The sequence below is a fragment of the Sebastes fasciatus genome, chromosome 20, assembly GCF_043250625.1.
Source record: "Sebastes fasciatus isolate fSebFas1 chromosome 20, fSebFas1.pri, whole genome shotgun sequence".
NCBI lineage: Eukaryota > Metazoa > Chordata > Actinopteri > Perciformes > Sebastidae > Sebastes > Sebastes fasciatus.
Window position 1 is genome coordinate 13,432,345 of NC_133814.1, and position 26,074 is coordinate 13,458,418.

Consider the following 26,074-nt stretch of genomic DNA (forward strand, 5'->3'; position numbering starts at 1 on the left):
CCCTCTCTGACTCCTCTATCTCCATTCTTTCTCCCCTCACTCAGAGAAACAGAAGTCTCTGAATGTGTCAGGGATCATCCTCCCTCCACGCGTGATCGTAGGTCAAAAGGGCAGGGTGACAGTGAGCATTGAGGGCCGGCGGGTGGACAGAGTCCAGACTGCATGGTTCCTCAATGACACCCCTATCTCTGACACTTCACTCACAGGTAAGAGAGCTTATACACGTCCACATAACCAGCGCTTACTGGGGAATACTTCTTTGACCCTGTCTGACAAAGTTTGGCAGCACAGCATGAGTTTGTGATTACCGACCCAGGTCTTCTGTCACAGAACGTATTATTGAATTCTAGTGGAGATCATGAAGTGTGTGTGCATGATTACAGGATGACAAGATCAATACCACTCACATGTCTGTACGGTTAATATGAAGCTATATGTTTTATATTATTTGTTTGGTCAGCACAAAAACCAAAGTAGGGAATTTCCCAATTTGGGATCAATAAAAATAAATACAGCTCTGGAAAAAATTAAGAGACCTCTTCAAAATGATCAGTTTCTCTGGTTTTACTATTTATTGGTATGTGTTTGAGTAAAATGAACATTTTTGTTATATTCTATAAACTACTGTCAACATTTCTCCCAAATTTCAAATAAAAATATTGTCATTTAGAGCATTTATTTGCAGAAAATGACAACTGGTCAAAATAACAAAAAAGATGCAGTGTTTTCAGATCTGGAATAATGCAAAGAAAACAAGTTCATATTAATTTTTAAACAACAAAATACTAATGTTTTAACTTAGGAAGAGTTCAGAAATCAATATTTGGTGGAATAACCTTGATTTACAATCACAGCTTTCATGCGTCTTGGCATGCTCTCCACCAGTCTTTCACATTGCTGTTGGGTGACTTTATGCCACTCCTGGCGCAAAAATTCAAGCAGCTCGGCTTTGTTTGAGGGCTTGTGACCATCCATCTTCCTCTTGATCACATTCCAGAGGTTTTCAATGGGATTCAGGTCTGGAGATTGGGCTGGCCATGACAGGGTCCTGATCTGGTGGTCCTTCATCCACACCTTCACTGACCTGGCTGTGAGGCATGGAGCATTGTCCTGCTGGAAAAACCACTCCTCAGAGTTGGGGAACATTGTCAGAGCACCAAAGAAGCAAAGAAGAGCCAGGCTGAGGTTTGCAAATGACCATAAGGATTGGACCATAGAGGACTGTAGTAAGGTCATCTTCTCTGATGAGTCCAATTTACAGCTTTGCCCAACACCTGGTCGTCTAATGGTTAGACGGAGACCTGGAGAGGCCTACAAGCCTCAGTGTCTCGCACCTACTGTGAAATTTGGTGGAGGATCGGTGATGATCTGGGGGTGCTTCAGCAAGGCTGGAATCGGGCAGATTGGTCTTTATGAAGGATGCATGAATCAAGCCAAAGTACAAAGTTGTCCTGAAAGAAAACTTGCTTCCTTCTGCTCTGACAATATTCCCCAACTCTGAGCAGGACAATGCTCCATGCCACACAGCCAGGTCAGTGAAGGTGTGGATGAAGGACCCCCAGATCAGGACCCTGTCATGGCCAGCCCAATCTCCAGACCTGAATCCCATTGAAAACCTCTGGAATGTGATCAAGAGGAAGATGGATGGTCACAAGCCCTCAAACAAAGCCGAGCTGCTTGAATTTTTGCGCCAGGAGTGGCATAAAGTCACCCAACAGCAATGTGAAAGACTGGTGGAGAGCATGCCAAGACGCATGAAAGCTGTGATTGTAAATCAAGGTTATTCCACCAAATATTGATTTCTGAACTCTTCCTAAGTTAAAACATTAGTATTTTGTTGTTTAAAAATTAATATGAACTTGTTTTCTTTGCATTATTCCAGATCTGAAAACACTGCATCTTTTTTGTTATTTTGACCAGTTGTCATTTTCTGCAAATAAATGCTCTAAATGACAATATTTTTATTTGAAATTTGGGCGAAATGTTGTCAGTAGTTTATAGAAAATAACAAAAATGTTAATTTTACTCAAACACATACCAATAAATAGTAAAACTAGAGAAACTGATCATTTTGAAGTGGTCTCTTAATTTTTTCCAGAGCTGTATATCTATCTATCTAAACCACACCTTGTGATTTTATGAGGGAGTTATGCGTCAGATTACATCCGGGGACAGTGAGTTCCTGGCGTTGCATAATCACCGTGAGGTTGCCAAGGTGCAAGCAATTGTGTAATTGCTTTTTGCCTGCTTTCTGTCTGTCCGTCCATCTATCCATCTATCCATCTATCCATCTATCCATCTATTTAAACCACACCTTTTGATTTTATGCGGGAGTTATGCGTCAGATTATATCAGAGCACAGTGACGTCCGGCGTTGCATCATCACCGTGAGGTTGCCAAGAAACTGGCAGAGACGCAGATTTAACATGTTTTTGTACAGATTAAACAAATGAGATATAACCTGTTTACTTTGTGAACCTTAGAGGTGCTCGTAGGTGTAGCATATAACCTTTTGGAGAGAGCCAGGCCAGCTGTTCCCTCCTGTTTCCAGTCTTTACGCTAAGCTAAGCTGACTGGCTGCAGTCCAACTGTTCCTTTAAAGCTACTTAAGGGAACTAAAAGGGGGGACACAGGATGTTGAAACATGAAAATAGTGTTTATTTGTATTGCAACTACTCCTAAAACATACAATGTTTTCTTTTTTTACACTTAATTCTGCTAACAATTGACACACATAGGAACCTCCAAAGCTAACTTTAACTGCCTCTATAACCCCCTAACCACCATCCATCTGCCCTACGGTCTAACTCTCACCTCCCCAGCGTCAGAAAAAGGTCCTTTGCTGTCTTCCAGAGGCGAGATGGGTTACTACAAGCTGCACACCCAGGGCCCGCTGCACTCATCCTGTAGTGGCACTCAACAGCTGATCTCCTCGCTCACCTTCATCCCCCAGATTTCAATCCACAAGGGGGCGGTGTTTAAGTGCCAGGTGTCCTACATGGGCAAAGATAAGATCGTGGTGGAGAGGGTGTCAGAGAAGTTTACAATCCTGTGTAAGAAAAAAGATTTTTACTTTTGAAATTTTGCCCCTGTTTTTCTATGATTTACACAATTTATGTAACTTTGTAAATGTTGTCTTTTAGCTGTTCCAGAAGTATCAGAAATCCAACTGGCAGAGACACCAAGTGACTCTGGTAAGGCAGACAGTTTATCCTTCTGCTGTAGCTCAATACATGATGTAAAACATTCCTGGTTGTGAGAGGCTACAGTACATCCTTGCAATTTCTGTCATCCAGATGTCATCAGCATGACTGCCCGGGCATCACATTTCCACCCGGACGTCATTACCTTCCGCTGGTTCTGCCAGGGGAGCGAGCTGAGCCCTGTGGCCTCCCAGGCCTCGTCCTCCCCTCGGCCCAATTCTGAAGGCTTCTTCTCAGCCTTCAGCCAGTGTAAACTGCCGCGTGGTGAACTGGAAAAGGGAGGCACTAAAGTGTGGGTCAGTGTCCACCACATCGCCCTGAAGCAGCCGGTCACCCGCGAGACCAGAGGTAAGAAAGAGGGGAAGAAAAGCATTTTAATGATACATTAAAAAAATGAAAGCTTAAATCTCCACTTTATCCCAAATAGGCTTCATGGAGAGGCCGCGTGTGTCTGAAATCGTCAGCTCCACTTCTTCCCCAGAGCAGACTTTGATCCTCGGATGTGAAATCACAGATTTCTACCCTCCGAACGTATCAGTCACCTGGCTGAAGCTCAGAGAGGGAGAGCGAGACGACAGAGAGGAGGAGGTGATAGAGGGAGGAGAGATGTGGGGCCCCGTACAGACTCATCCCAGACTCTACAGGGCCACAGCCACTCTGAAGAGAAGGGCAACAAATCAGGAGAAAAAGGAGAGAGGAGGAGGAGGGATTATTTGCAGAGTGGAGCACTGTTCCCTGCAAGAGCCTATTGAGAAACACTGGAGAAGTGTTGACATTGGTATGAATCATTAGAGGCACTTTTAATGCCAACATCTTTTCCTTATAATATTCGTTTAACCGCTTTCTGTTTGTATTCCCTTAGTTGCTCCCTCCATTCCTCCATCCATCTCGGTCTGTTGGAGCAGTGAAGGGGTTGGTGTGTTCTCTCTCCTGTTGAAGGGAGGTCACCCTAAGGTCAAACTACTCTGGGCAGCAGGAGGACCCACTCTTTCACCGTTGGTATCCAACGAGACAGAGGAGATAGGAGATGACGGGCAGAGGGAGCTGAAAAGTGTGTGCGCCCTGGAGAGGTCCACAGGCCTGCCAAGTCAGACAAACAAGCAGCTGGAGAGACGGAAGAACGGACATGCAATAAGTACTCCTCATTACTGTATATACATCACGTCTTGTTTTAAAGAATGGTAGTTCAGAAGACCTTTTCTTAGTTGCCCTCTCTTCCACTAGCCTAAACATGACAATATCTTTTTTTAAAAGCTTGTAAGACAACAATCACATATCAAAATGAGTTTACTCTACACGAGGAGTACTATTCAGTCTGTGGGAACAGTTGTGTGATGTCTTCTGTGACTCTGGGGCAGCTTTCTTAAAGGGACAGTGTATATGATTTGGTGACAAATAGCGGTGTGGTTGCAGATTGCAACCAACTGAGTATCCCCGCGCTCACTCCTCCCTTTCCAAAGCTGCGGTAACGTGAGTCGCCGAGTACAAAACTGCGGTAACGCCGTTCTCCTCGCTCAGAGGTCATACTTACCATAATAACACTACTTTAGGAGCAACGCAAGTCAGACGGCGTCTGGCGGTACCACGGTTTTTGCACTCTGCGGCTCACGCTACCGCAGTTTCACAGGCGTGTCAGAGAACAACGGTGGCCTTCAGGTAACGTAAAAACACGAAAGGCTCCCTCTAGAGCCAGAGTTTGGTTTGTTCGTTTTAGGCTACTGTAGGCGGAGCAACAGGGCGGAATCCGTAAAGAGGACTCACTCCCTATGTAGATATGAAGGGCTCATTCTAAGCTCACGAAAACACAACGATTCTCATAATGAAAACATAGTTATGAATATTATATTCCATTCCTGCCAATAGATCCCCCGAAATGTTACACACTGTTCCTTTAAAGCCTGGGTAAATAACCCTGGTGATGTCATCGGAGTTATTTTTGGCTTGGGTTCGAAGTCTACGAGTTTTTAATGGAGTTTTTAGGGAGCATCTAATGAAACATGCTGTTCCTGTTGCATTATGGGAAGTGTAGGACCTAGCAGGTATATATTACAGCTTGAAATAATCATAATATTCAGAATATTACAACCTCTACTGTATTGATTTTTACAATTCTTTTGTTGATCTGTCTCAAGACTCATGTTTTTTATTCATTTTTGGAATAACCCCTCATAATTAATATTCAGGAAAGTGGAGGATTTGTTTCACCAGTTTTCATTGAATTTATCAGGTGTGCAAACTTAATTTACAATTGTATGAGATCTAAAATATAATTCGCATTGTAAGTGGAAACTCTATGCACATCCACTACAGGGTTTGGCCTTACTGTGGACAGTAGTGGCCACAGTGTTGCACTTCTGCATGCAACACTGTGGCCACAGGGGTATAACATGCGGAAATCAAAATTGAAATTGCACATAGTTTTAGATTTTATTTCTGTACACAACAGAAATCGTATGAGCATTTGTTGCTGTCTTCATTTTTTTTTTCACTGTTGTTACTTTACAGAAACAAAAGCTGCCGTCACAGACCCCGACACTGAAGGAATAGAATACATTGATGAAAAAGAGGACGGAGAGAATAACAACAATGACAGGGACGAGGAAACAAAGTCAGATGTGGATGAGGACAGTGACAAAGAGAGAGAGGAATACCCAGGAGCACTGCACATCAACAGAGTCGACTTGAGGAAGGCTCCCAGAGAAAGTGAGAGAGCACGTTTTAGAGTGTGCGTGGAGATCACACACCCCGCACTCAAGCTTCCTGTTTATCGGACCTGGACAGGTAAAGACAGTGCAAACGACAGACACACATATACATGCACACATTACAGAGTCTACATCATGGAAAAGACGCACTAAAGCCAGGAAATCTTACTGGCTGAGTGAAAGATTACTAATGTGTCACACAACAGGAAATTTGCTCATGTTTAGTTTTTCAACTTGATCTTGTGTCCTCTCTTTCAGAGCCCAATGAGGAAATTTCATCTTCCACTTGAAAGCCCTGATGTGTGCAAGAGTACCTCTCTTTCATATATTGCCATATAATATATCTGATATATATATATATATATATATATCTATAGTAAATATAAAGTACTGTAGTAGTCAAGTTTTTAGGATATCCAACTGTCTCTGATGATGTGGTTTTGCTTCCAACATTTTGGGTTTTTATTTATTACTTTATATTCTTAATCTGTCATCCATTACTTTTTTTCCAACTTTACGATTTTTACAAATGTTCATGTTTTTGTACAAACAATAATAATCCAGTTCTGTGGATTTATTTTCTAAATATGCTTTGGAAAATAAAATCTAAATAATTTTTTGGAGAGATGTTTCTTTGTATTTTTTTTTTGTCTGTGAAAATGAGTCGACAGGCAAAGTGACTCTTCTGTTTAGTGTTCTGATATCTGTTGTTGTTCAACCACTGAAATAAGTTCTCATTTTAAAATACACTTCTGGTTTTTTTTTTGGTCTGTTGCACTCTGACCACAGGAATGTCACGTCACTGTGCCGAGCAGAGGAGGTGCTGCGTGGTTGAACTGAGCTCAGCTCAGATGTGTTTAGTTTAGAACTTCCTCCTCTCAGATTAATCAGCAAAGTACATCTATTGTGGCTGTGTTGTTAAATACAGTTTGTGAACCTTGTATATGAAATAAGGTTTGTGTATTTTCTGTTCTACAAAACTCTAGCATCTTCCATACATACATATTGCATACATTATACTTCTTACCACAGTGTCACACACTTAGATGTTTTCTAAATGACATGTAGTTGGCTACGTGACTAATAAAAACCACATACTCATCATGAACACACCGTCTGTGTGTGGTATTGTACAAGATACGTGACCTAGATCATTTGAAACTAAATTATAGTCCAAATAAAACTCAATAATTATGATTAGTTGATGTGAGAGGGAGGGGTGAATAAGAATATTAGAAACATATCTAAATATTCACCAAGACAGAAGCTCTTAATTGTAGACCTTAAAGGGAGCCTATGTAACTTTTGCAGAAGAGTGGCAGTAATGGTGCTTAAAGAGTACTCCTATAATTTGGCATTGCACTCCCATAACATCGTAGGACTCACACTGGATCGATGCAACAGAATCAGAGTTATCGTCTTATTTATCTTCTTCCGTGAATGGGATGCGTTATCAGATGTCTCACAGCAGCTCTCTCTGGAGCCACAAAAGGCTTTGTACAACTTTTGCAAACACATGCAATAATAGTATTACCCAACACATGTAAACAGACTTTTGACAGATGCATAAAGTAAGTGGAGTGTAACAGCAGCACAGTCTTAAAGTCAACAAACCGACTCCATAACCTGTCTCATGCACTATAGTCAGGATATAGTGACTGTTTTATAAAAAAAATAATTAATCATATTTGCTCCATTTCTACCCACTGCAGCTTTATTATTAAGGGATGTTTGGCAAAGATGATGTGTTTATTTCTTTATTTAGGGGGAGTTGATGCTTGTTACTAATGTGATGGATCTGCATTAACCCCCTGCAGTAATTTAAAAGTCACACATCAACTTAACTCAGAAACCATCACGCACTCTTTTTGTGGTCTGCAGCTCTGCGCATATCCGCCAGCTGTGCAACACGTAGGGCTCTGCTGTACCACCGGCGACTCAGCTGTGTCAATCAGCCTCTTCCTCATCATAGAGACACCGGACATACTAATGTGTCTGGATGAGGAACTAGCAGAGGTGTGGTTGAGTCCTGCTCGCGTTTTGGATGCAGCTTTTCTGCAGCTAGTTTTCTCAGGAGAATTAAACTGACAGGTTGGTTTGATTTGTCAACATCCAGAGGAAATAAAGTCAGATGGTCAGAGAAAGTAAAAGAGGAGGACGTTTTTGAAGATGGACCCCGACACTCCCACCGCCAGGGTGGAGAGGACTTTCTGGACAGTTTGGGTGAGTCCAGCATCATCTGAAACCAACAAACGTGTGATGAAAGAACTGCTTTAAATGTCATGTTAGGTATAGTGACATGAGGATGGAAAGTCTCTTTCCTGCGTCCTAGTGGGCTTCTCTCTCTCTCTCTTTCTCTCTCTCTCACTCTCTTACACACACACACACACACACACACACACACACACACACACACAGTATGTATGTTAATATCTCTTGCTTCATTGCCATTGGCTTCACCATAATGAGAAGCAGCTTTGAAAAAAGGTTATACAAGGTTTTAAATCTACACAAAAAGTACAACATTATTGTGCTTTTTTAACACTTAAAAAAATAATTAAAAAGAACATTTTACAGGTCTGTTATTTCCTTATAATTTTACAAAATTTTCCTGGATGGAAAGAACTCTAATTTGGTACCAATTTCTGGAAAATAAGAGACAAAGTTCTGAGTTTTGTTTAACTATTTGTGCTGAGTTGTCATTCACCGATTATTGGAAACTGGAGACAAATTGCACATTTATTTTTTTTTGCATGTTCAGCTTATTTAAACAGTTTATCTTACACAAAATTATTGCATTTATGTGGGATTTATTATTTGGTGGCTTAGCAATTTAACACTGTCTGTATTTTGCCTGTAATTAGTGCCAAATGACACAGTTCTGTTCTGATTAGGAATTTAAAGACCCATAAAATAAAACATTTCCCCATTCAGCCACAAGAGTATCAGTGAGGTATTGATGTTGGACGATAAGGCCTGGCTCGTAGACCTTTTTCACAGTAGACATTTTCTCTCGTGTTAACAGGAAAGCAGGTTTAACATTAATGATGGTTGTTTCGCATTTAGGGGTTTGGGTGTCATGGCCCTGTTGTTATTGCAGGCTGGCTCACTTGGAAGGCTTCCTGGGATGCTTAAAGCTGCTCCAATTAATGTTTTTATATTACAAATGGATTAAATGATTATGTTTAATGTGAAAGGTTGAGCTTGTAGTGAAGAACCCACAGATAACTCTTACACACCTATGCAGTTCCCCTCAGCAACTTGCCAACCTTGAGACCTTAAAAGTAGGAGAGGGCAATGAAAAACGTGAGTCTCCCGGGAATATCGGGAGGGTTGTGTGGGCACCGTTAGCTGCGAGCAGCCACTACAGCTGTCACCAAGTTGAGAGCTGTGTGGAGGCAATAGAAATGCTCCCAATTTCGCATTAGGGCCTTAAAGAGCCAGATATAAGATTTAGTGTAGAGCAAAAGAGAGATAAAAGGAAAGTATATATTGAACTTACATTCATCAGGTCGTTTGAAACATGTCACCAAATAAATTCTATGGTATCAGAGGTGTTGGATGAGGTCGAGGTCAGGGCTCAGTCAAGATCTTCCACACCAAACTCAGAAAACTATTATGGACCTTGCTTTGTGTATGGGGGCATTGTTATGTTGAAACAGGAAAGGGCCTTCCCCAAACTATTGCAGCAAAGTTGGAAGGACACTATTGTGTAATTAGCCTTTTATGATGTAACATTACAGGATGTTAAACATTAGATTCCCCTTAACTGGCATTAAGGGGCCTATCCCAAACCATAAAACACAGCCTCAAGCCTAGAATATAGGAAGGTATGAACAGGGGGGTCCATATACCTTTGGCCACATAGTTTAAAGAGGACCTATTATGCTTATTCTCAGGTGCATACTTGTATTTTAGGTTTCTACTATAACATGTTTATATGCTTTAATGTTCAAAACACACATTATTTTTCTCATACCAGCTGTGCTGCAGCGCGTCTTTTCACGCTCTTTCTGAAACGCCCCAAAAAAGCCCAGTCTGCTCTGATTGGTCAACAGAACCAAAGTCTTTGGACTCTGCTCCAGTGTTAACTGGTGACATCACCACATTACGGGGGGGAAAAAAGGCGGGACTTCAAGCAAGATAGAAAAAGTACAAAAGCATAATAGATCCTCTTTAATTATAATCTAGAATCTTTTTATAGCAAAGACATCAAATGCACATGGTATGCATAATGGGGAAAAATATGTAGATTGATCAATAATATAAATAAGAGTGTCTCTTTGTTTCTCTTCATCTTTGTTCTCAGGGCTATATATCCGGAGCTGTGAGCAGATTCCTCAGGCCAGCGCCCACTAACATCGCCAGCAATGACCCGAACTCCATCCAGGAATCTGCAGTTGACAGTGAGCCCGCTAACGTTGGTCACACAGAGGGTGACGCCAGCAGAAGGGGGGTCGATGAGGAACAGCCTGTTGCAGCAGCCTCTCTGCTTAGCTCATCTCGGCCACTTGTCGCCTGGGATGTTTGCACCACGGACATCGACTTAGGACCTGATGAAGAGGGCATGCAATACAAAACCCAGCCGAGCAGAGGCAGCGAGAGCAAAGCATCCGAGGAAGGTGAGGGCACGAGAGAGGAACAGTTCGCCCAAGCGGGACATGATGCTGCTGCAGGGCTGCTGGTCGCAAAAGAAGACAAACAAGAAGAAAACGGAGATCAGATATTGAGCACTGGCGAACAAGATGAGACGCCAGAGATTGCCGTGTGTGAAGAACATGCAAATGCCAGGTCACTAAGACTTACAGGTGAGGCAATGAGTGAAGACGTAGAGGAAAGCGGAAGAGAATCTGGTGCTGAGGAGGCGACTGAGAGGGCAACGACTCAGGAGGATCCTCAAAAAATGGGTGAAACCATCCAAGTGAAGGAAGCAGACGATAGAATGCAGCATGAAGATGAAGAGGATTTACAGGCGGAAGACACTGAGGTCAAATTGTGCCCGATCACAGGTTTGAGTCTAGAAGAAGAAGAGGATAACACGCACATAGAAGAGGCGAAGCTGCAGAGGAACGAGGAAGATACAGCGGTGACGGACGAGGAAGTAGAAAACAGCGATGGTGTGCCACAGCTGACCTCTGAAAATGAGAACAAGTCTGACGAGGCAGCAAAACAAGTTGAAAATCAGCTGTCAGACCGTGAAGAGTTGTCGTATGACGACAGAGATTTCAAAGAAGACCCAGGCTTTACTTCACTTTGCGTTGAATTACAAACGGCCTCTGACAAAAGTGGCATCATGTCCGAGGATGAACGGATTGTTGTCGAGCAAGAGCACGCGATGGCTCATAGGAGTGAAAGTGATGAAGTTGAGGATGCAAGAGAGGAGGAGGATGAGAGGGAGCAGGGTGCTGTCCTTGAGGAAGAAAATGTGAGCGAGGCCGCAAACAACCAGACAAGAGATGAAGCGCCAGAGCAGGAAGACGACATCGAAACGGTAACAGAAGACAGTCAAGGAGAAGAAATTTTAACTGTTACATGCAGCGAAGAAGTCGTGCAGAATGCTAAAACAGACAAACGAGAAGAAAAACGTGAAGAAAACGGAGATCAGATATTGAGCACTGGTGGACAAGATGAGACGCCGGAGATTGCCGTGTGTGAAGAACATGCAAATGCCAGGTCACTAAGACTTACAGGTGAGGCAATGAGTGAAGACGTAGAGGAAAGCGGAAGCGAAGTTGGTGCTGAGGAGGAGACTGAGAGGGCAACGACTCCGGAGGATCCTCAAAAAATGGGTGAAACCATCCAAGTGAAGGAAGCAGATGATAGAATGCAGCATGAAGATGAAGAGGATTTACAGGCGGAAGATATTCAGGTAAAATTGTGCCCGATCACAGATTCAAGACTAGAAGAAGAAGAGGATAACATGCACATAGAAGAGGCGAAGCTGCAGAGGAACGAGGCAGATACAGCGGTGACGGATGAGGAAGTAGAAAACAGCGATGGTGTGCCACAGCTGACCTCTGAAAATGAGAACAAGTCTGACGAGGCAGCAAAACAAGTTGAAAATCAGCTGTCAGTCGGTGAAGAGTTGTCGTATGACGACAGAGATTTCAAAGAAGACCCAGGCTTTACTTCACTTCACGTTGAATTACAAATGGCCTCTGACAAAAGTGGCATCATGTCCGAGGATGATCGGATTGTTGTCGAGCAAGAGCACGCGATGGCTCAGAGAAGTGAAAGTGATGAAGTTGAGGATGCGAGAGAGGAGGAGGATGAGAGGGAGCAGGGTGCTGTCCTTAAGGAAGAAAATGTAAGCGAGGCCGCAAACAACCAGACAAGAGATGAAGCGCCAGAGCAGGAAGACGACATCGAAACGGTAACAGAAGACAGTCAAGGAGAAGACATTTTAACTGTTACATGCAGCGAAGAAGTCGTGCAGAATGCTAAAACAGAGCTGCACACAGCTGAATTCGCAGATGGAGAACAAGAGGACGTGGCTGAGGACACCGATGTGCAAACCAAAACAAGAGGGACGGCAGTAAGCCACAGCACGGTGATCGATGAAAAATCTGTTGTGACAACGACGCACATTTCGGTTGATGAGAGATTTTTTGATCAAGTAGAAGAGGAGAGGCTCTGCAGCGAAGTAGACAACAAAGGGAGTTACATGGAAACAGTGTGTACAACCACCTCAGTTACAGTAAAGCCTGAAGGGGAGACTGGACGGGAAATGAGCAGAGGGTTTAAAAATATTCACATGGGCATATTTGAAGGCCGGGTTGTTGTGTCGCAGGAGCTGAACTTTCCAACGTGTGAGGAAACACAAGAGGGAGTTCCTGGATACAACAATGAACCTGTGCCAGATGAAACTGATTACAAAATTACAACACAAAGGTTCCTGGAAGATTGCGAGGAAATCCAGGGCAGCCCATTACCAGAAGAGGAGGAGAGCAAAGAGCCGGAGAGCCTTCAAAACAGCGGCACCAGAGCTGACTATTTACTGGTGAGGGAGCACATGGAAGAGGAACAAGAAGGCACACAAGATATTAAGAATAGCTTTGATGCTTTATTGCCACAAGAAACAGACAAACCACTTGTTGTTGAATCAGGACATTTATTTGAGGACGAGGAAGCTGAATTACTGGTTGACTCAATGAAGACGGGGATCGAACACTCGGAGGAGGAATTTGAGTCAGACGTCGAATTAACAGACGAGACCGATAAGTTGGCAAAAGAGCCACGAGATGGGACTGAAGAGCTTTTGGTTGACTTTGAAATAGACGAAGGGTTATGTGATGCTGCTGGAGACGGCAGTGAGACGACGGGAGCTGTAACAGCAGAGAAAGAGATCAGAGTCGCTGATGAAACTTTCCTCGAGTCGGAAGTACAGAAGATGACAGAGACGAGCTTCTTTCAGGAATCCGCAGATGCCATGATCTCAGAGCAAAACAGCAACACGGCTCCTGGTTTGCTAGAAGACTTCACTGAATCTGGATTCCTGAAACAGTCCGATGAGACTGGGCCTGAATTACTTGAAGATGCAGAAATGCAAGATGCAGGGATAGATATGGAAGAAGCAGCAGAGGCAGCAGAAGATGAAATGCAGAACAAAAATGAGATGGAGGTTTTACATCTGGCAGAACCTGAACTGTCTGGACCTGTTGAGTCACTGGAGACGGAATATCAACGATCAGACGAAGCACTTGAGATGAGCAATGAGGAGTTGTTGACAGACACTGAAGCGACTGATGAATCAAAGACGGCAAAACCAAAAGATCGGACGTCGATATCAACAGAAGAAGTGACACAGCATGTGACAGAATCAGAGGGGAGTTATGCTGAAGAAACGGTCCGCTCAGTGAGTGGACGTCAGGAAGTGATCGATGACGAAGTCCTTGACTTGTGGCTACAGACGACTTTGTCAGAGGATGGCATAAAACAACAAGAAGGGCCAGAGCCTGGGCAACAAATGGAGCCAACAAATGAGGAACAAGATGAAGTATCATCTGTGCAGACGGAGACGGATAAAGAGCAGCTTGTGGAGCTAAATTCAAGAGAATTAGTGAGTGACACAGAAGCGTCTTCATCAACAGTAGAGTCTGGATTTTCGGACCAGTCTCTCAGTGAATGGGGCACACAAAACACTGACACTCAGCTCCTGAAATCTACCAGCACTGGGTCATTTCACGGCATATATGACATTCCGGCTAATATATCAGACATCTCTGAATTGTCTAGACAACAACCCAACTCCGAATCTCAGGATATATTGATGGAGAAAGCAGCTGAGGCAGGACAATCACGTCTGAAAGAGGAGGAATCAATCACTGGAGTCACATCCAAAGAGGCTGGACATCTGAATCAGGAAGAAGAGGTGGAGAGCAAAGAGCCGGAGAGCCTTCAAAACAGCGGCACCGGAGCTGACTATTTACTGGTGAGGGAGCACATGGAAGAGGAACAAGAAGGCACACAAGATATTAAGAATAGCTTTGATGCTTTATTGCCACAAGAAACCGAGAAACCGCTTGTTGTTGAATCAGGACATTTATTTGAGGACGAGGAAGCTGAATTACTGGTTGACTCAATGAAGACGGGGATCGAACACTCGGAAGAGGAATTTGAGTCAGATGTCGAATTAACAGACGAGACCAATAAGTTGGCAAAAGAGCCGCGAGATGGGACTGAAGAGCTTTTGGTTGACTTTGAAATAGACGAAGGGTTATGTGATGCTGCTGGAGACGGCAGTGAGACGACGGGAGCTGTAACAGCAGAGGAAGAGGTCACAGTCGCTGATGAAACTTTCCTTGAGGCAGAAGTACAGAAGATGACAGAGACGAGCTTCTTTCAGGAATCCGCAGATGCCATGATCTCAGAGCAAAACAGCAACACGGCTCCTGGTTTGCTAGAAGACCTCACAGAATCTGGATTCCTGAAACAGTCCGATGAGACTGGGCCTGAATTACTTGAAGATGCAGAAATGCAAGATGCAGGGATAGATATGGAAGAAGCAGCAGAGGCAGCAGAAGAATTAACAGACGTCGAATTAACAGACAAGACCGATAAGTTGGCAAAAGAGCCGGGAGATGGGACTGAAGAGCTTTTGGTTAACTTTGAAATAGACGAAGGGTTATATGATGCTGCTGGAGACGGCAGTGAGACGACGGGAGCTGTAACGGAAGAGGTCAGAGTCGCTGATGAAACTTTCCTCGAGGCAGAAGTACAGAAGATGACAGAGACGAGCTTCTTTCAGGAATCCGTAGATGCCATGAACTCAGAGCAAAACAGCAACACGGCTCCTGGTTTGCTAGAAGACATCACAGAATCTGGATTCCTGAAACAGTCCGATGAGACTGGGCCTGAATTACTTGAAGATGCAGAAATGCAAGATGCAGGGATAGATATGGAAGAAGCAGCAGAGGCAGCAGAAGATGAAATGCAGAACAAAAATGAGATGGAGGTTTTACATCTGGCAGAACCTGAATCGTCTGGACCTGTTGAGTCACTGGAGACGGAATATCAACGATCAGACGAAGCCCTCGAGATGAGCAATGAGGAGATGTTGACAGACACTGAAGCGACTTTATTGCCACAAGAAACCGAGAAACAACTTGTTGTTGAATCAGGACATTTATTTGAGGACGAGGAAGGAGAATTACTGGTTGACTCAATGAAGACGGGGATCGAATACTCGGAAGAGGAATTTGAGTCGGACGTCGAATTAACAGACAAGACCGATAAGTTTGCAAAAGAGCCGCGAGATGGGACTGAAGAGCTTTTGGTTAAATTTGAAATAGACAAAGGGTTATGTGATGCTGCTGGAGACGGCAGTGAGACGACGGGAGCTGTAACAGCAGAGGAAGAGGTCAGAGTCGCTGATGAAACTTTCCTCGAGGCAGAAGTACAGAAGATGACAGAGACGAGCTTCTTTCAGGAATCCGCAGATGCCATGATCTCAGAGCAAAACAGCAACACGGCTCCTGGTTTGCTAGAAGACATCACAGAATCTGGATTCCTGAAACAGTCCGATGAGACTGGGCCTGAATTACTTGAAGATGCAGAAATGCAAGATGCAGGGATAGATATGGAAGAAGCAGCAGAGGCAGCAGAAGAATTAACAGACGTCGAATTAACAGACAAGACCGATAAGTTGGCAAAAGAGCCGGGAGATGGGACTGAAGAACTTTTGGTTAACTTTGAAATAGACGAAGGGTTATATGATGCTGCTGGAGACGGCAGTGAGACGACGGGAGCTGTAACAGAAGAGGAAGAGGTCAGAGTCGCTGATGAAACTTTCCTCGAGGAATCGGATAAATCCCGAGAAGAAACAGACAAAGAAAGAGTTGAATCAGTGGAGACTGAAACTGTATCGCAGAAAGAGATCGACGCTGAGGTACCTGACTGGAAAGACACCGAAGAAGCAGATGCTAAGTCACTGACAGGAATGAGCGCTCCATTGAGAGTCGAGAAATCAAACGCTGAAGACGAGCCTCTTGAGATAACAGTGTCTGATCCTCCAGATGAAATCAAACACACTGAATCTAGAAGCGGATCAGAGGCTTTGTTAGAGGAGGAAATGTTGTTGAGAGAATCTGGTTCACAAGGCGACACCTGCACTGAATCCGAGAGGAAGTCGCCCTCAGTGGACAAACCGCAGCCCGGATGGTCAGAGGATGTTGCTGACTCATTACCTGGGCTAGACGAGGATGAGCTGGCAGAACAGCCGACGACAACGTCTGAAGAGCAGATGGAGGTATTGTTTCTAAAATAAAAACATCTTATTATGAATAAAATCAGGCCGTATTCACAACCTACAGATATGTGAACTGAGCTGTTTTTTGTCATTGCAGGTGGACACCTCTGCGCTTGACTTTACTGCGCAAAGGTCAAGAATCGCAGTTAAAGACCCACGCGTGAGGCCACCCAAAGATCCTCGCTCCCTTCTAAACATGCCCTCACTAGAACCCACTCCACGTCTCTCAGCCAAAGTCCCTGCAGGTGTTCCTTTGGGAGGCTTGGGCATTGGAATAAAACTGCCTGGTAGGTCACTTACGGCACATGGAAAGCCACTACTTTGAGTCTTTCATGTCGAGTTATTTTTTAGAATCTGTAAAAAAAAATGTCACACCTTTTGTTTTTTTAGGCTTTGGTGCAGGTTTCCCTGTTTTAAAAAAGACACGAAAGGTGGTGAGAGAAGAAAACAGTCCAGATGCCCTTTCACAGGTACTATTAATACTCTTTGAATACCACTTTTCTCTTATGTTGAGGTGTATATACATTATTAAAATGTCACAATATCAACAGGAGACAAAGCCAGAAGAGAAGAGTGACACTCCCAAACAAGATGAGGCACCACACAGACCTAAATGGATGCCACCAAAACATCCAGGGTAAAAAATACTCTTCGATTATTGACATAAAATTCAGCACAAAAGAGGCATTTTGTGTTCAGACATTTTCTGATTCTCAGTTTTCTCGTGTGTCCCCAGATTTGGAAATCCACTTATGTCTGAGCTGAAGAACAAACTGAAGAAAACCACAAAAGAGTGACAAGAATATGAATTGTAATGCTTTTGTATGAATTTGAATATAATATAAAATGGCTTTATTTTTGGTGTATTTATGAAACTGAATACATTGATGAAATGTTCATCATGTCAATTACTTGCCCTATGTTTTGTTATAAAGCTTAACTGAAAAAGGAATGGTACTTTTTTTATATACAGTGCAAGAAGTGGTGGCTTCGCTGGGTTTTTAGCACACACACAATAATCATAGTCTCAAATCTCTGGAGTAAAGGGACGTAATAAACCAGTGAAGTCCACAGTGGAGACACTGGCTTATGGTGACCACATCCCAACAAACCAAATGTGGGACAAAGAGTATGTTTGTGTGGGACAATGTGGGACAATGTGGGACACGTTACCAACGCTGAGAGGTAGTCTACAATTTTGATATAATGTCTATCTAACTAAAATAATAAACATTTCTATTCTGCCCCTTATCTTGTAACATCTCTATGCTTTGCCCGAATGCATCCATAGATCGGCACATCTCTTTCTGAGCCGCACGCTTCTTGTAAGACTCACATTAACTGTGTCGCTTCATGTCGTATTCCCCCCCGTGTGAAATTGAAAAATAACTGGGAAATTTCACAAAAAACTCTGAGAATCGCCTTCCACCAGCTTATAAATAAGTAGTTTCACAGTCTTGTTGTAGCTGCTCTTCCTTTTATTTGTGTTAGTTTCCATCATACCAAATCTGCATAGCTTGTGATTTTGCGGTGACTCACAATTTTCTCCGTTGGGCATAGCGAAGCAAAAACGGTGAAATGTTAACCTGCACTTGACCCGTCGCGTGTGCACAGTTTGACAGCACACACAGCCCTGTGATGACGGCCTTCTCTGCTTTCTTCACAGCCATTGGATAAAAGCCAGATTTGAAAAAAGTGTCTGTCCCGCAGTGGTTTGACTTTTAAAAACTAGAGCCAATGAAAATGTGGGACATCATCTCAATATGTGGGATGTGGGACAAGGGATAAAAATGCTGTGCAGTCCACCATAAAGTGGGACACCTGGTGTGGTGCAAAGCCACCTGGACAGGTCTTTCAAAGCTATTTATGTACACCAGATCAGAACTAAAAGTGAGGCTGACATTTATAAACTGGTTTGGGAATTTACTCACAACAATAAAGACTATATTAAACCTTGCAGAGGAAGGAAATGATATGAAATGTGTTTAATAGTGATGTGTCGGTCACGAACGAGCCGGCTCTTTTAAATGACTGATGGGAACCGGCTACCGTCCGAGAGCCATTTTTTTTTTTTTTTTATTATTAATTCAAGGCAGAATGAAAGGACAATCTTCTCCGCGCCGCGGGCACTCCATGCACTGACTGTGACTGAATGTTGTGTTAATGACATCCGTGCGACCAATCAGGTGATGACAGACCAGGATCATACCATCAAGCGGGGAGGGGCGGGCGCAGGGCGGGCACAGGGCGGGCGCAGGGCGGGCGCAGGGCGGGCGCAGTGCGGCGCGCTGACGGTCTTCAGGTACAGAGCAGGAGGGAGAGAAGGAGACAAAGAGAGAGAGGAGTGCGGTGTGCGAATAGAAGACAAGATGAGTGACAGTCGGAAACGAAGCAGCATGTAAAATTATGGTATTCTGGAAATTATAAGGTTTAGTATAATTATATTATAATATATAAATATATATATTGTAAAAGAGGTTTTAATCTCAATGTGACTTCCTAGTTAAATAAAGGTTATTAAATTGAATAATTTAAGTGATATATGTGTACACATACTAATCATAGGTCAAAAAGGGCCATATTTGTCTGAATTATAAAAGGCAGAAGTGGTAAAACGAAGAGCCGTTTGGGAGCCGAAAGAGCCGGCTCTTCTTGGTGAGCTTAGCCAAATGATCTGGCTCACTAAAAAGAGCCTGAATTCCCATCACTAGTGTTTAATTTTAAAGTGTAGTTTTGTGGAGACAGTAGATGTCAGTATTGCCCCAGGAACGCATGGACGCCACTCACTTTGAAACACACGAAGAGGAAACCTTGCGCTGTGATTGGTTGGAATCATCCAATGAGGAGTGAGGAGAGCTGTGATTGGTTGGAATCATCCAATGAGGAGTGGAAGAGAGCTGTGATTGGTTGGAATCATCCAGTGAGGAGAGCTGTGATTGGTTGGAATCATCCAATGAGGAGTGAGGAGAGCTGTGATTGGTTGGAGAGCTGACTGTTTGAACCGGAGCGGCGCTCCAGCAGCGGTTGGTTGTGAACTTTATGAACATGTCGACATTATTTTGACATCGTTGTCAGCTTGTTTTAGTCGATTCAGCAAACTCGAATCTGAAGAAAACAACTAAAAGTCTTTTCACAGACATAAACCTCCCTGGAGAAGTTTCTGTTGAGTTCGGTAAGTCAAAGTTAACCTAAGTCTACCAACTAACGTTACTAAGCTACCATTAGCTTAGCCTCGAGCATGACGTCACTACTGCAAGGCAAGGCAGCTTTATTTATAGAGCACATTTCAGCAACAGAGCATTCAAAGTGCTTTACATAAACATTCAAGGACATTAAGACAATGTCTCCCTGATTTGTGTGCCTTAGGGTGTTGTCGGTGTTTTATTTATTTATATTTATTTTTTGTTTGTTTTGTTTGTTTGTTTTTCCTTTAACTACTTATGTTTTTTTGTATTTGCTTGTCTCCCTTTTTGTTTGCCCTTAGTTCCTAGTATTGTCTGTTTTTGTTGATACAGTATATATCAAAAATGAGGCATGATACACACCCAACAGAAGTCTGACATGTCACTGACATGCACATGCTTCCTTATAAAAAATATTTGAAACAATAAGACACATTAAAACAGTTATTAAAAACATTAAAGATTAGAAAATAAAAACAAGCTAAAAATTAAAGCTAGGATAGAAGCTAAAATAGAGTATAACACACACGAGTAAAAGCTCTAGTGCAGTATAAGATCCTTATCTGGTTTAATAAAGAGGCAGCAGCAAACAGGAAAGTTTTAAGCTTTGATTTGAAAGAACTCAGAGTTGGAGTTGGTCCTGCAGGTTTCTGGGAGCTTATTCTAAATATTTGGTGCATAAAAACTGAATGCTGCTTCTGCATGTTTAGTTCTGACTCTAAGGGGACACTAAGCAGACCTGATCCGGATGACCTGAGAGGTCCGGATGGTTCATAACACAGCAGAAGTTCAAAAATATATTTTGGCCCCTAAACAAAATATTTATATTTGTAAACCAGCAGCAGTATTTGGAAATCAGTTCTCTGAGAGACAGGGAGCCAGTGTAGAGACCTCAGAACTGGACTGGACTGGTAAGATTAAAGATAAAACTTGACCAAACTACATCGGTCAGTGGTTTCTTTTAACTGCCATGTTGTGTATTAATCTGTGAGCCTTCTCTGCTGGCTGAAGTTGAGATATTATTGTGTCTAGCTAACATAATATGCGTTCTGCTTTAACTAAACTGAAGGTAAATTGATGTTCATCAACGTTAGTCACAGTGCTCATCGTCCTACTAATGATCATAATGTAGTAAATGTACTGTCAGTGTGCTTAATTACATTACACAAGTAGTTGACACTGGTCTGTGGTCATCAGTTGGCTTTATTTTATAATGAACCTCTTAGGCCCTAGGGTGCAGGTAGGTGTGGTTCGCCTAGACAGACATACATAGTGTTTTAACACACAACTCAGTGTGTAATAGAGGTTAAAAGCTAAATGTTTTCATTTGTATTTTGTACGCACTTGCTATATTTACTAACTAGTCTGTAGCATTACATAAAGATGTTTTTAAAAATGATGTTGCCATATTTCAGAGCTGGCAAGAATTGTGACATATTGGCCCAATGTAAGTTTACATGATCTGGTAATGTGAAAGTAAAAATGTTTTGTGTTTATTAAATCGTCTCATTCACAGGCTGCAAGCACGGAGGGTCTGAGAGGACACCTGTAAAGATGTCTTCTGGGCAGTCATTAGGTGGCTTGGATGCTTCTGTGCGCTGGCTGAATGAGGAATCCTTGCCGGATAGTACCCTCTTTGATGTTACATGTGATTCAGCTCTTCCTGCTACACTTGTAACAGCTGGGTCGGTGGAAAGTAGGTTTACCTTTCTCCAGACCTCCCAGTTGAGTTCCTCCACCAATTTAAACACCACTGGTCAAACACCCTGCCCTCAGAAAAAGACCCTGGATCTTCTCCAGTCTAATGTGAGCAGTCCCAAAGCGGAGAATGAAACTTTCGACACTAAACTTTCTGTACAGAATGGCACAAAAATGTTCTCAGAAACGAGCTCAAGTGATACTTCGAGTGATAAAGAAAACAATTCTGAAGTCCACTCTCCTGGACTGCCTAAACATAATTGGAAAACAGCTAGTACAGACCCTGATGACATGATGGTTGACCCCCCTGAGAATATGTATGCTCCGGAGCTTTGGATGGATTTCCAACGCTCCCCAGAAATCACTCTCCTTGATGTTACACGTGATCCAGAGCTACCACAAGGAGGGGAATTATCCACCATGTACACACAGGGTAGTGTTTTTGAAAACAGTAGGCCTTTGTTGGAGCCCAGTGAACCAAACACGGTGAAGATTCAAACGTCAGCTGATGACACATTTGGTACCCATCCTGCTAATTTTACTCACGACATAAGCTCCTCGAGTGACAAGTCTGTTCAGTGTGCTGCATCACAGTCCTCTATTTCTGATGTGCAGTGCAACACTAGTTCAAAGACTGTCACGTCTGAGCTTCATGGTGAACCTGTGCTGACCTCTAATGCTGTGGAAGCTAACAGTGAAGAGCCACTTAGCAGCCATGACGCCGAGTCGACCAGCAAGGAGCCACAACCAAGCCCAAAAACATCTGAGTCTGTGAACAACACGTTTACCTCTCTCCAGCCCTCCCAGTTGAGTTCCTCCGCCGATTCAAACACCACTGCTCAAAATAAGACACTGGATATCTCCCCATCTAATGTAAACAGTCCCAAAGCGGAGAGTGAGGCTACAGATCAGGCTATTTCAGTCTCTAACAACAGCACCGAAACTTCCCTTGTTATAAATCAAAATAGCTCCGCTGTAAAGGCAGGTGGTTCATGTGATATGCAGAACGCCACTTTTGATAGACATTCTCTTCAAAAATCCAGCGCCAATACTATTTTAGGGGACGCTGGTGCTGCAACCTTTTGTCTCCAAAACAACACTTTCGACACTAAACCCCCTTCAAAGCAGAATGGCACCATAACTTTGTCAGAAACAGGCTCAAGTGACAGTCCCCAGAACACTTTCGACAAGCCTTCTCCCCTTAAGGGCTATAATGCAACGAGTAGCCCGAAAGAAAACAATTCTGAAGTCCACCCTCCTGAAGTGTCGAAACATAATGGGACACCTGCTAGTACAGACCCTAATGCCAAGACGGCTGACACACCTGAGAGCACGTTTGAAGTTAATCCAGCTGTTGAGGTGGCTACCGGAGCTGGTGAGACTCAGGGTCTTTCACAATCATGTCTGCCTTTAACAGACGGTCTTTCTGACAATTCAGAATCAATTCTAACAAATCAAAACATGGATACGGAGGACAACAAAGCAAGCGCATTCGACCCTTTGATCACTTCAACACCAATGATTAGCTGTAAAATTGTTAACTTTAACACTCAACGGGAGGAGGGCAAAATCATAGTAGCACAGAAAAAACTGTACGGGGATGGCCCCAGTAAGCCAGATGGTCAGGTGCCGTCAGACGTTCCGTCAAACATCGCCTGCGATCGAAAAACGTTCTTGACGCAGCCAGCTGCTAAATCCCTTTTGCCTCCTCCGAAAGCTGCATCCCAGTTGTTGAGACACAAGCCGGCCTCTGCACTTCCAGGAAGGTTTGAGATGTTGACGTCAGGCCTGCCCATGACGAGACAGAGAACCCAAGCCGAAGCTTTGAGAAGTACGACTGCTCCTGATACACTCCAGGTAGTAGGATTTGAATGTCTTTTTGTAATCCACTAAGTGTACAAAATGTTGACGGCACTTTCTGTTTAATGAAATATATCAGATTGACCATGTCAGTTTCATCTGTTCAATCCACTCTTTTTTCATGAGTGAAACCTGACAACTGAACACAAACATTGACTGCATGTATTGATTACAGTCTGTTGATGATATCCTCTGTTCTTGTGTATTGAAGACCACAGGAATATCAAGCTCTTACAAGTTACGTGCTACAACAACAGGTAGGCAGTTTGTATTTCATTTTTAGAATTGGCTTGCTTTTATTCTTCAGAAATATTGATGGTAAATTATTAAAAGTATGGGATGAGAATCGTAAGCATCTGTGCTCCTTATGATTAATTGCTTATCAGATTAGTTGGCAATTAATTTAATAGTTGATAACTAATCGATTAATCGTTGCAGCTCTAGATGCATATGTGCACAAAGCATTAGCTATCCACACTGTCTTCCCTCTGTGCCGACATTAGGATCCAAGCAAACCAATTCGAGTTTGCAGAGACCTCGGTTGAGCAGCATGCCGTCTGGCATCCAGAGAGCTGCGACGGGTCTCAGGCCGCCATTGCTGAGAAGCAACACACAAGCTGCTTCAAGCACTAACAAACTCCATGGACCCACAGGTACTCATACGGTGTCCTTTGACTGTTAATTCTGATATACAAATATGAAAGATAAATATACATAAATTTGACAGTACATAGTTTGAATTGGATCTTGCGGTACATACGTGTGGTATTCCTATACAGTTGTATTTCTGAGCCCCCATAATAAAGAAAGTAAACGAGCAAGAAGGAACGGCTAGCAAGACAAACCACAATGAGAGTACTTTTAATGTTCATGTTGGTGACTAATAATTACCAGCCACACTTGAAAAATCCTAAAAATTATTTCACTTTTAATGAAAAATAAGGTTTTCTACCTTTACTTACCTTGAAACGGGTCCAAAACAAAAAGTTTAAAGTAGGGATGCACCTATTCCGATACTGGATCGGATATCGGACCGATACTGACTCAAATAGCTGTATTAATGAGGACTAAGTGGCTGTGTGGAGTGTTGTCTCCACTGGGGAATGAATCTGCAATTTGACTGTCTTGTGCGACATGCTTGGTCATTAATTTTGTTGTTTTTTCTCCCTCTTTATACTCAAGCAGCTACTAACCCTGTGATGAGGACTTCTCAAGCAAAGAAGCAACCCTTAACTAGAGGTGAAGCTTTTCCAATAGCAAAGAGGAAGAAAATGGGTAAAAACTCCTACAGATGTTGTTGTTTTTTTTAGCATTTTATAGACTTATCCGGTAGTATTTGCACAAAAGCTACCTGACAACACCTATAACAAAAACTGTGCAACAGTTATTGTGATGGTGTTCACAAACTGGACTATTCTGAGCTTACTCACTCACTTTTATCTCATCCTTTCAGATACTCCATTACCACCCAGTTGCACTGAATTCTCAATAACTTCCTGTGATGCTGCAAACGGAAGCAAAAACCTGAAACCGCCCACCGCCACTAAGAGAGCTTTGCCAGCTAAAACTCAAAGGGACGGTAGGTTGGCGTTGTACCATACGGTTCTGTTATGTAGAACAATTGAGATAGATTGAGATATTTGTGTTGCTGATGTGTTTTATGGTCAAGTGAGTTCAATAACCTGGACTTTCTGACTTTTTGTGAGTTACTTGCCTGTTTTTTTTATCACATACTTCCAGATGCTGCAGTGCCAGCCAGTACTGCTGCGGAAATCTCAACATCTTGCAATGTTAGTAGAGCCAGAGCCCTGAAACAGCCTGCGACCAGCCATAGAGCTCAGCTAGCTAAACCCAGAGGCCACGGTAAGCTAGACAGCTCAGACTAATTTAATCAAACCTCTGCTGTGAGGTGCCTACTTGACAAGTCCAATAACCTATTTGGTGTATTATCTAATAGGACTTTATTGTAAGGCTCCGTGCACAGGCTGACCATCTGCATATTAAGATCTTGTAGTTATCTCCATCCTTGTGTTGTTTGAAATGATTTCTTCTCCCGGATCAGACATATTTCTTGACATTTCAGTTAAACAAACATGTTTTGTGTAGCTCTTACAATCATAAGGGTCATGATGTACAATCCTCGATCCAAATCTAAACGAAAGAGTGGCCTGTTGGCACTTCTTAAATTGATTTTCAGTTATTTTCATACAACTGCCAACAAGTAATGAAGGTTTAATGTTTGCTGATGCTGCAAATGTTTTGTTTACATCAGTAATGCTTGTCCATATAGAACTGACACAAGTTTATATGTTCAGTCACATCTATCAAGTCAGACTGTGTCCCGTTGTATAAATGGCTTCACGAGGAAAGAGCAATGGGGTTTTGCATTAACGAAGAAGCCAATGAAAAGGAACCAAAATATTTTGTATAGACCAGTTTGAGAATTTAAGCTCAAATGGTGTCTATGGGTATAAACTACTGCACACTACCATGACCACATAGCGTTGGCTAGAGGAAGCAGGAGTAACATAGGGAAGTTATACATCAGGTACTCACTTATCCAAGTCTGATACACAGAAAATAAAAAGCAGAAGATGAAGGATTATTTGACAGACACCTTGTCCTCCTCAGTAATGTCATGATTCAAATTGTGTTGCAGGTTGTGCCAACTGCGTCGTG

At 42.9% G+C, this 26,074-nt stretch overlaps 3 protein-coding genes and 2 long non-coding RNA genes across 10 annotated transcripts in view; 4 read left to right on the plus strand and 1 right to left on the minus strand.

The window, feature by feature from the left end:
• The window catches only part of LOC141758834 (uncharacterized), a 91,506-nt gene extending 84,987 nt beyond the window's left edge, over nucleotides 1-6,519 (plus strand). For 2 of the 3 annotated variants that reach the window (XM_074620577.1, XM_074620576.1), the window contains exons 6-13: nucleotides 45-206; nucleotides 2,739-3,053; nucleotides 3,144-3,194; nucleotides 3,297-3,551; nucleotides 3,631-3,981; nucleotides 4,066-4,338; nucleotides 5,709-5,984; nucleotides 6,167-6,519. In XM_074620577.1, coding sequence (XP_074476678.1) covers nucleotides 45-206; nucleotides 2,739-3,053; nucleotides 3,144-3,194; nucleotides 3,297-3,551; nucleotides 3,631-3,981; nucleotides 4,066-4,338; nucleotides 5,709-5,984; nucleotides 6,167-6,198 — 1,715 coding nt within the window. In that variant the 3' untranslated portion in view covers nucleotides 6,199-6,519. The remainder of the gene's footprint in view (nucleotides 1-44; nucleotides 207-2,738; nucleotides 3,054-3,143; nucleotides 3,195-3,296; nucleotides 3,552-3,630; nucleotides 3,982-4,065; nucleotides 4,339-5,708; nucleotides 5,985-6,166) is intronic. The other variant, XM_074620579.1, reaches the window with a different exon arrangement.
• On the minus strand, nucleotides 645-1,053 carry LOC141758840 (uncharacterized). The gene is made up of 2 exons (XR_012591962.1): nucleotides 920-1,053; nucleotides 645-854 (listed from the first exon to the last, which is right to left on the minus strand). It is a non-coding gene; the product is annotated as an uncharacterized LOC141758840 (long non-coding RNA).
• On the plus strand, nucleotides 1,066-1,971 carry LOC141758841 (uncharacterized). The gene is made up of 2 exons (XR_012591963.1): nucleotides 1,066-1,696; nucleotides 1,762-1,971. It is a non-coding gene; the product is annotated as an uncharacterized LOC141758841 (long non-coding RNA).
• A 1,347-nt stretch (nucleotides 6,520-7,866) lies between the features above and the next one.
• Nucleotides 7,867-17,623, plus strand: LOC141758831 (uncharacterized). The gene is made up of 6 exons (XM_074620573.1): nucleotides 7,867-8,131; nucleotides 10,218-16,655; nucleotides 16,753-16,942; nucleotides 17,046-17,125; nucleotides 17,207-17,292; nucleotides 17,392-17,623. The coding sequence occupies exons 1-6, from the start codon at nucleotides 8,078-8,080 to the stop codon at nucleotides 17,450-17,452; spliced, it is 6,909 nt and encodes a 2,302-aa protein (XP_074476674.1). The 5' UTR covers nucleotides 7,867-8,077; the 3' UTR covers nucleotides 17,453-17,623.
• Nucleotides 17,624-19,658: 2,035 nt separating this feature from the next.
• LOC141758340 (uncharacterized) overlaps nucleotides 19,659-26,074 on the plus strand; it is a 7,361-nt gene continuing 945 nt past the window's right edge. The window contains exons 1-8 of one of the 4 annotated variants that reach the window (XM_074619632.1): nucleotides 19,659-19,827; nucleotides 21,354-23,392; nucleotides 23,607-23,652; nucleotides 23,899-24,048; nucleotides 24,578-24,670; nucleotides 24,849-24,974; nucleotides 25,136-25,258; nucleotides 26,055-26,074. The exon at nucleotides 26,055-26,074 is cut by the window's right edge and continues 52 nt beyond it. In XM_074619632.1, coding sequence (XP_074475733.1) covers nucleotides 21,392-23,392; nucleotides 23,607-23,652; nucleotides 23,899-24,048; nucleotides 24,578-24,670; nucleotides 24,849-24,974; nucleotides 25,136-25,258; nucleotides 26,055-26,074 — 2,559 coding nt within the window. In that variant the 5' untranslated portion in view covers nucleotides 19,659-19,827; nucleotides 21,354-21,391. The remainder of the gene's footprint in view (nucleotides 19,828-21,353; nucleotides 23,393-23,606; nucleotides 23,653-23,898; nucleotides 24,049-24,577; nucleotides 24,671-24,848; nucleotides 24,975-25,135; nucleotides 25,259-26,054) is intronic. The other 3 variants (XM_074619634.1, XM_074619633.1, XM_074619635.1) reach the window with 3 other exon arrangements.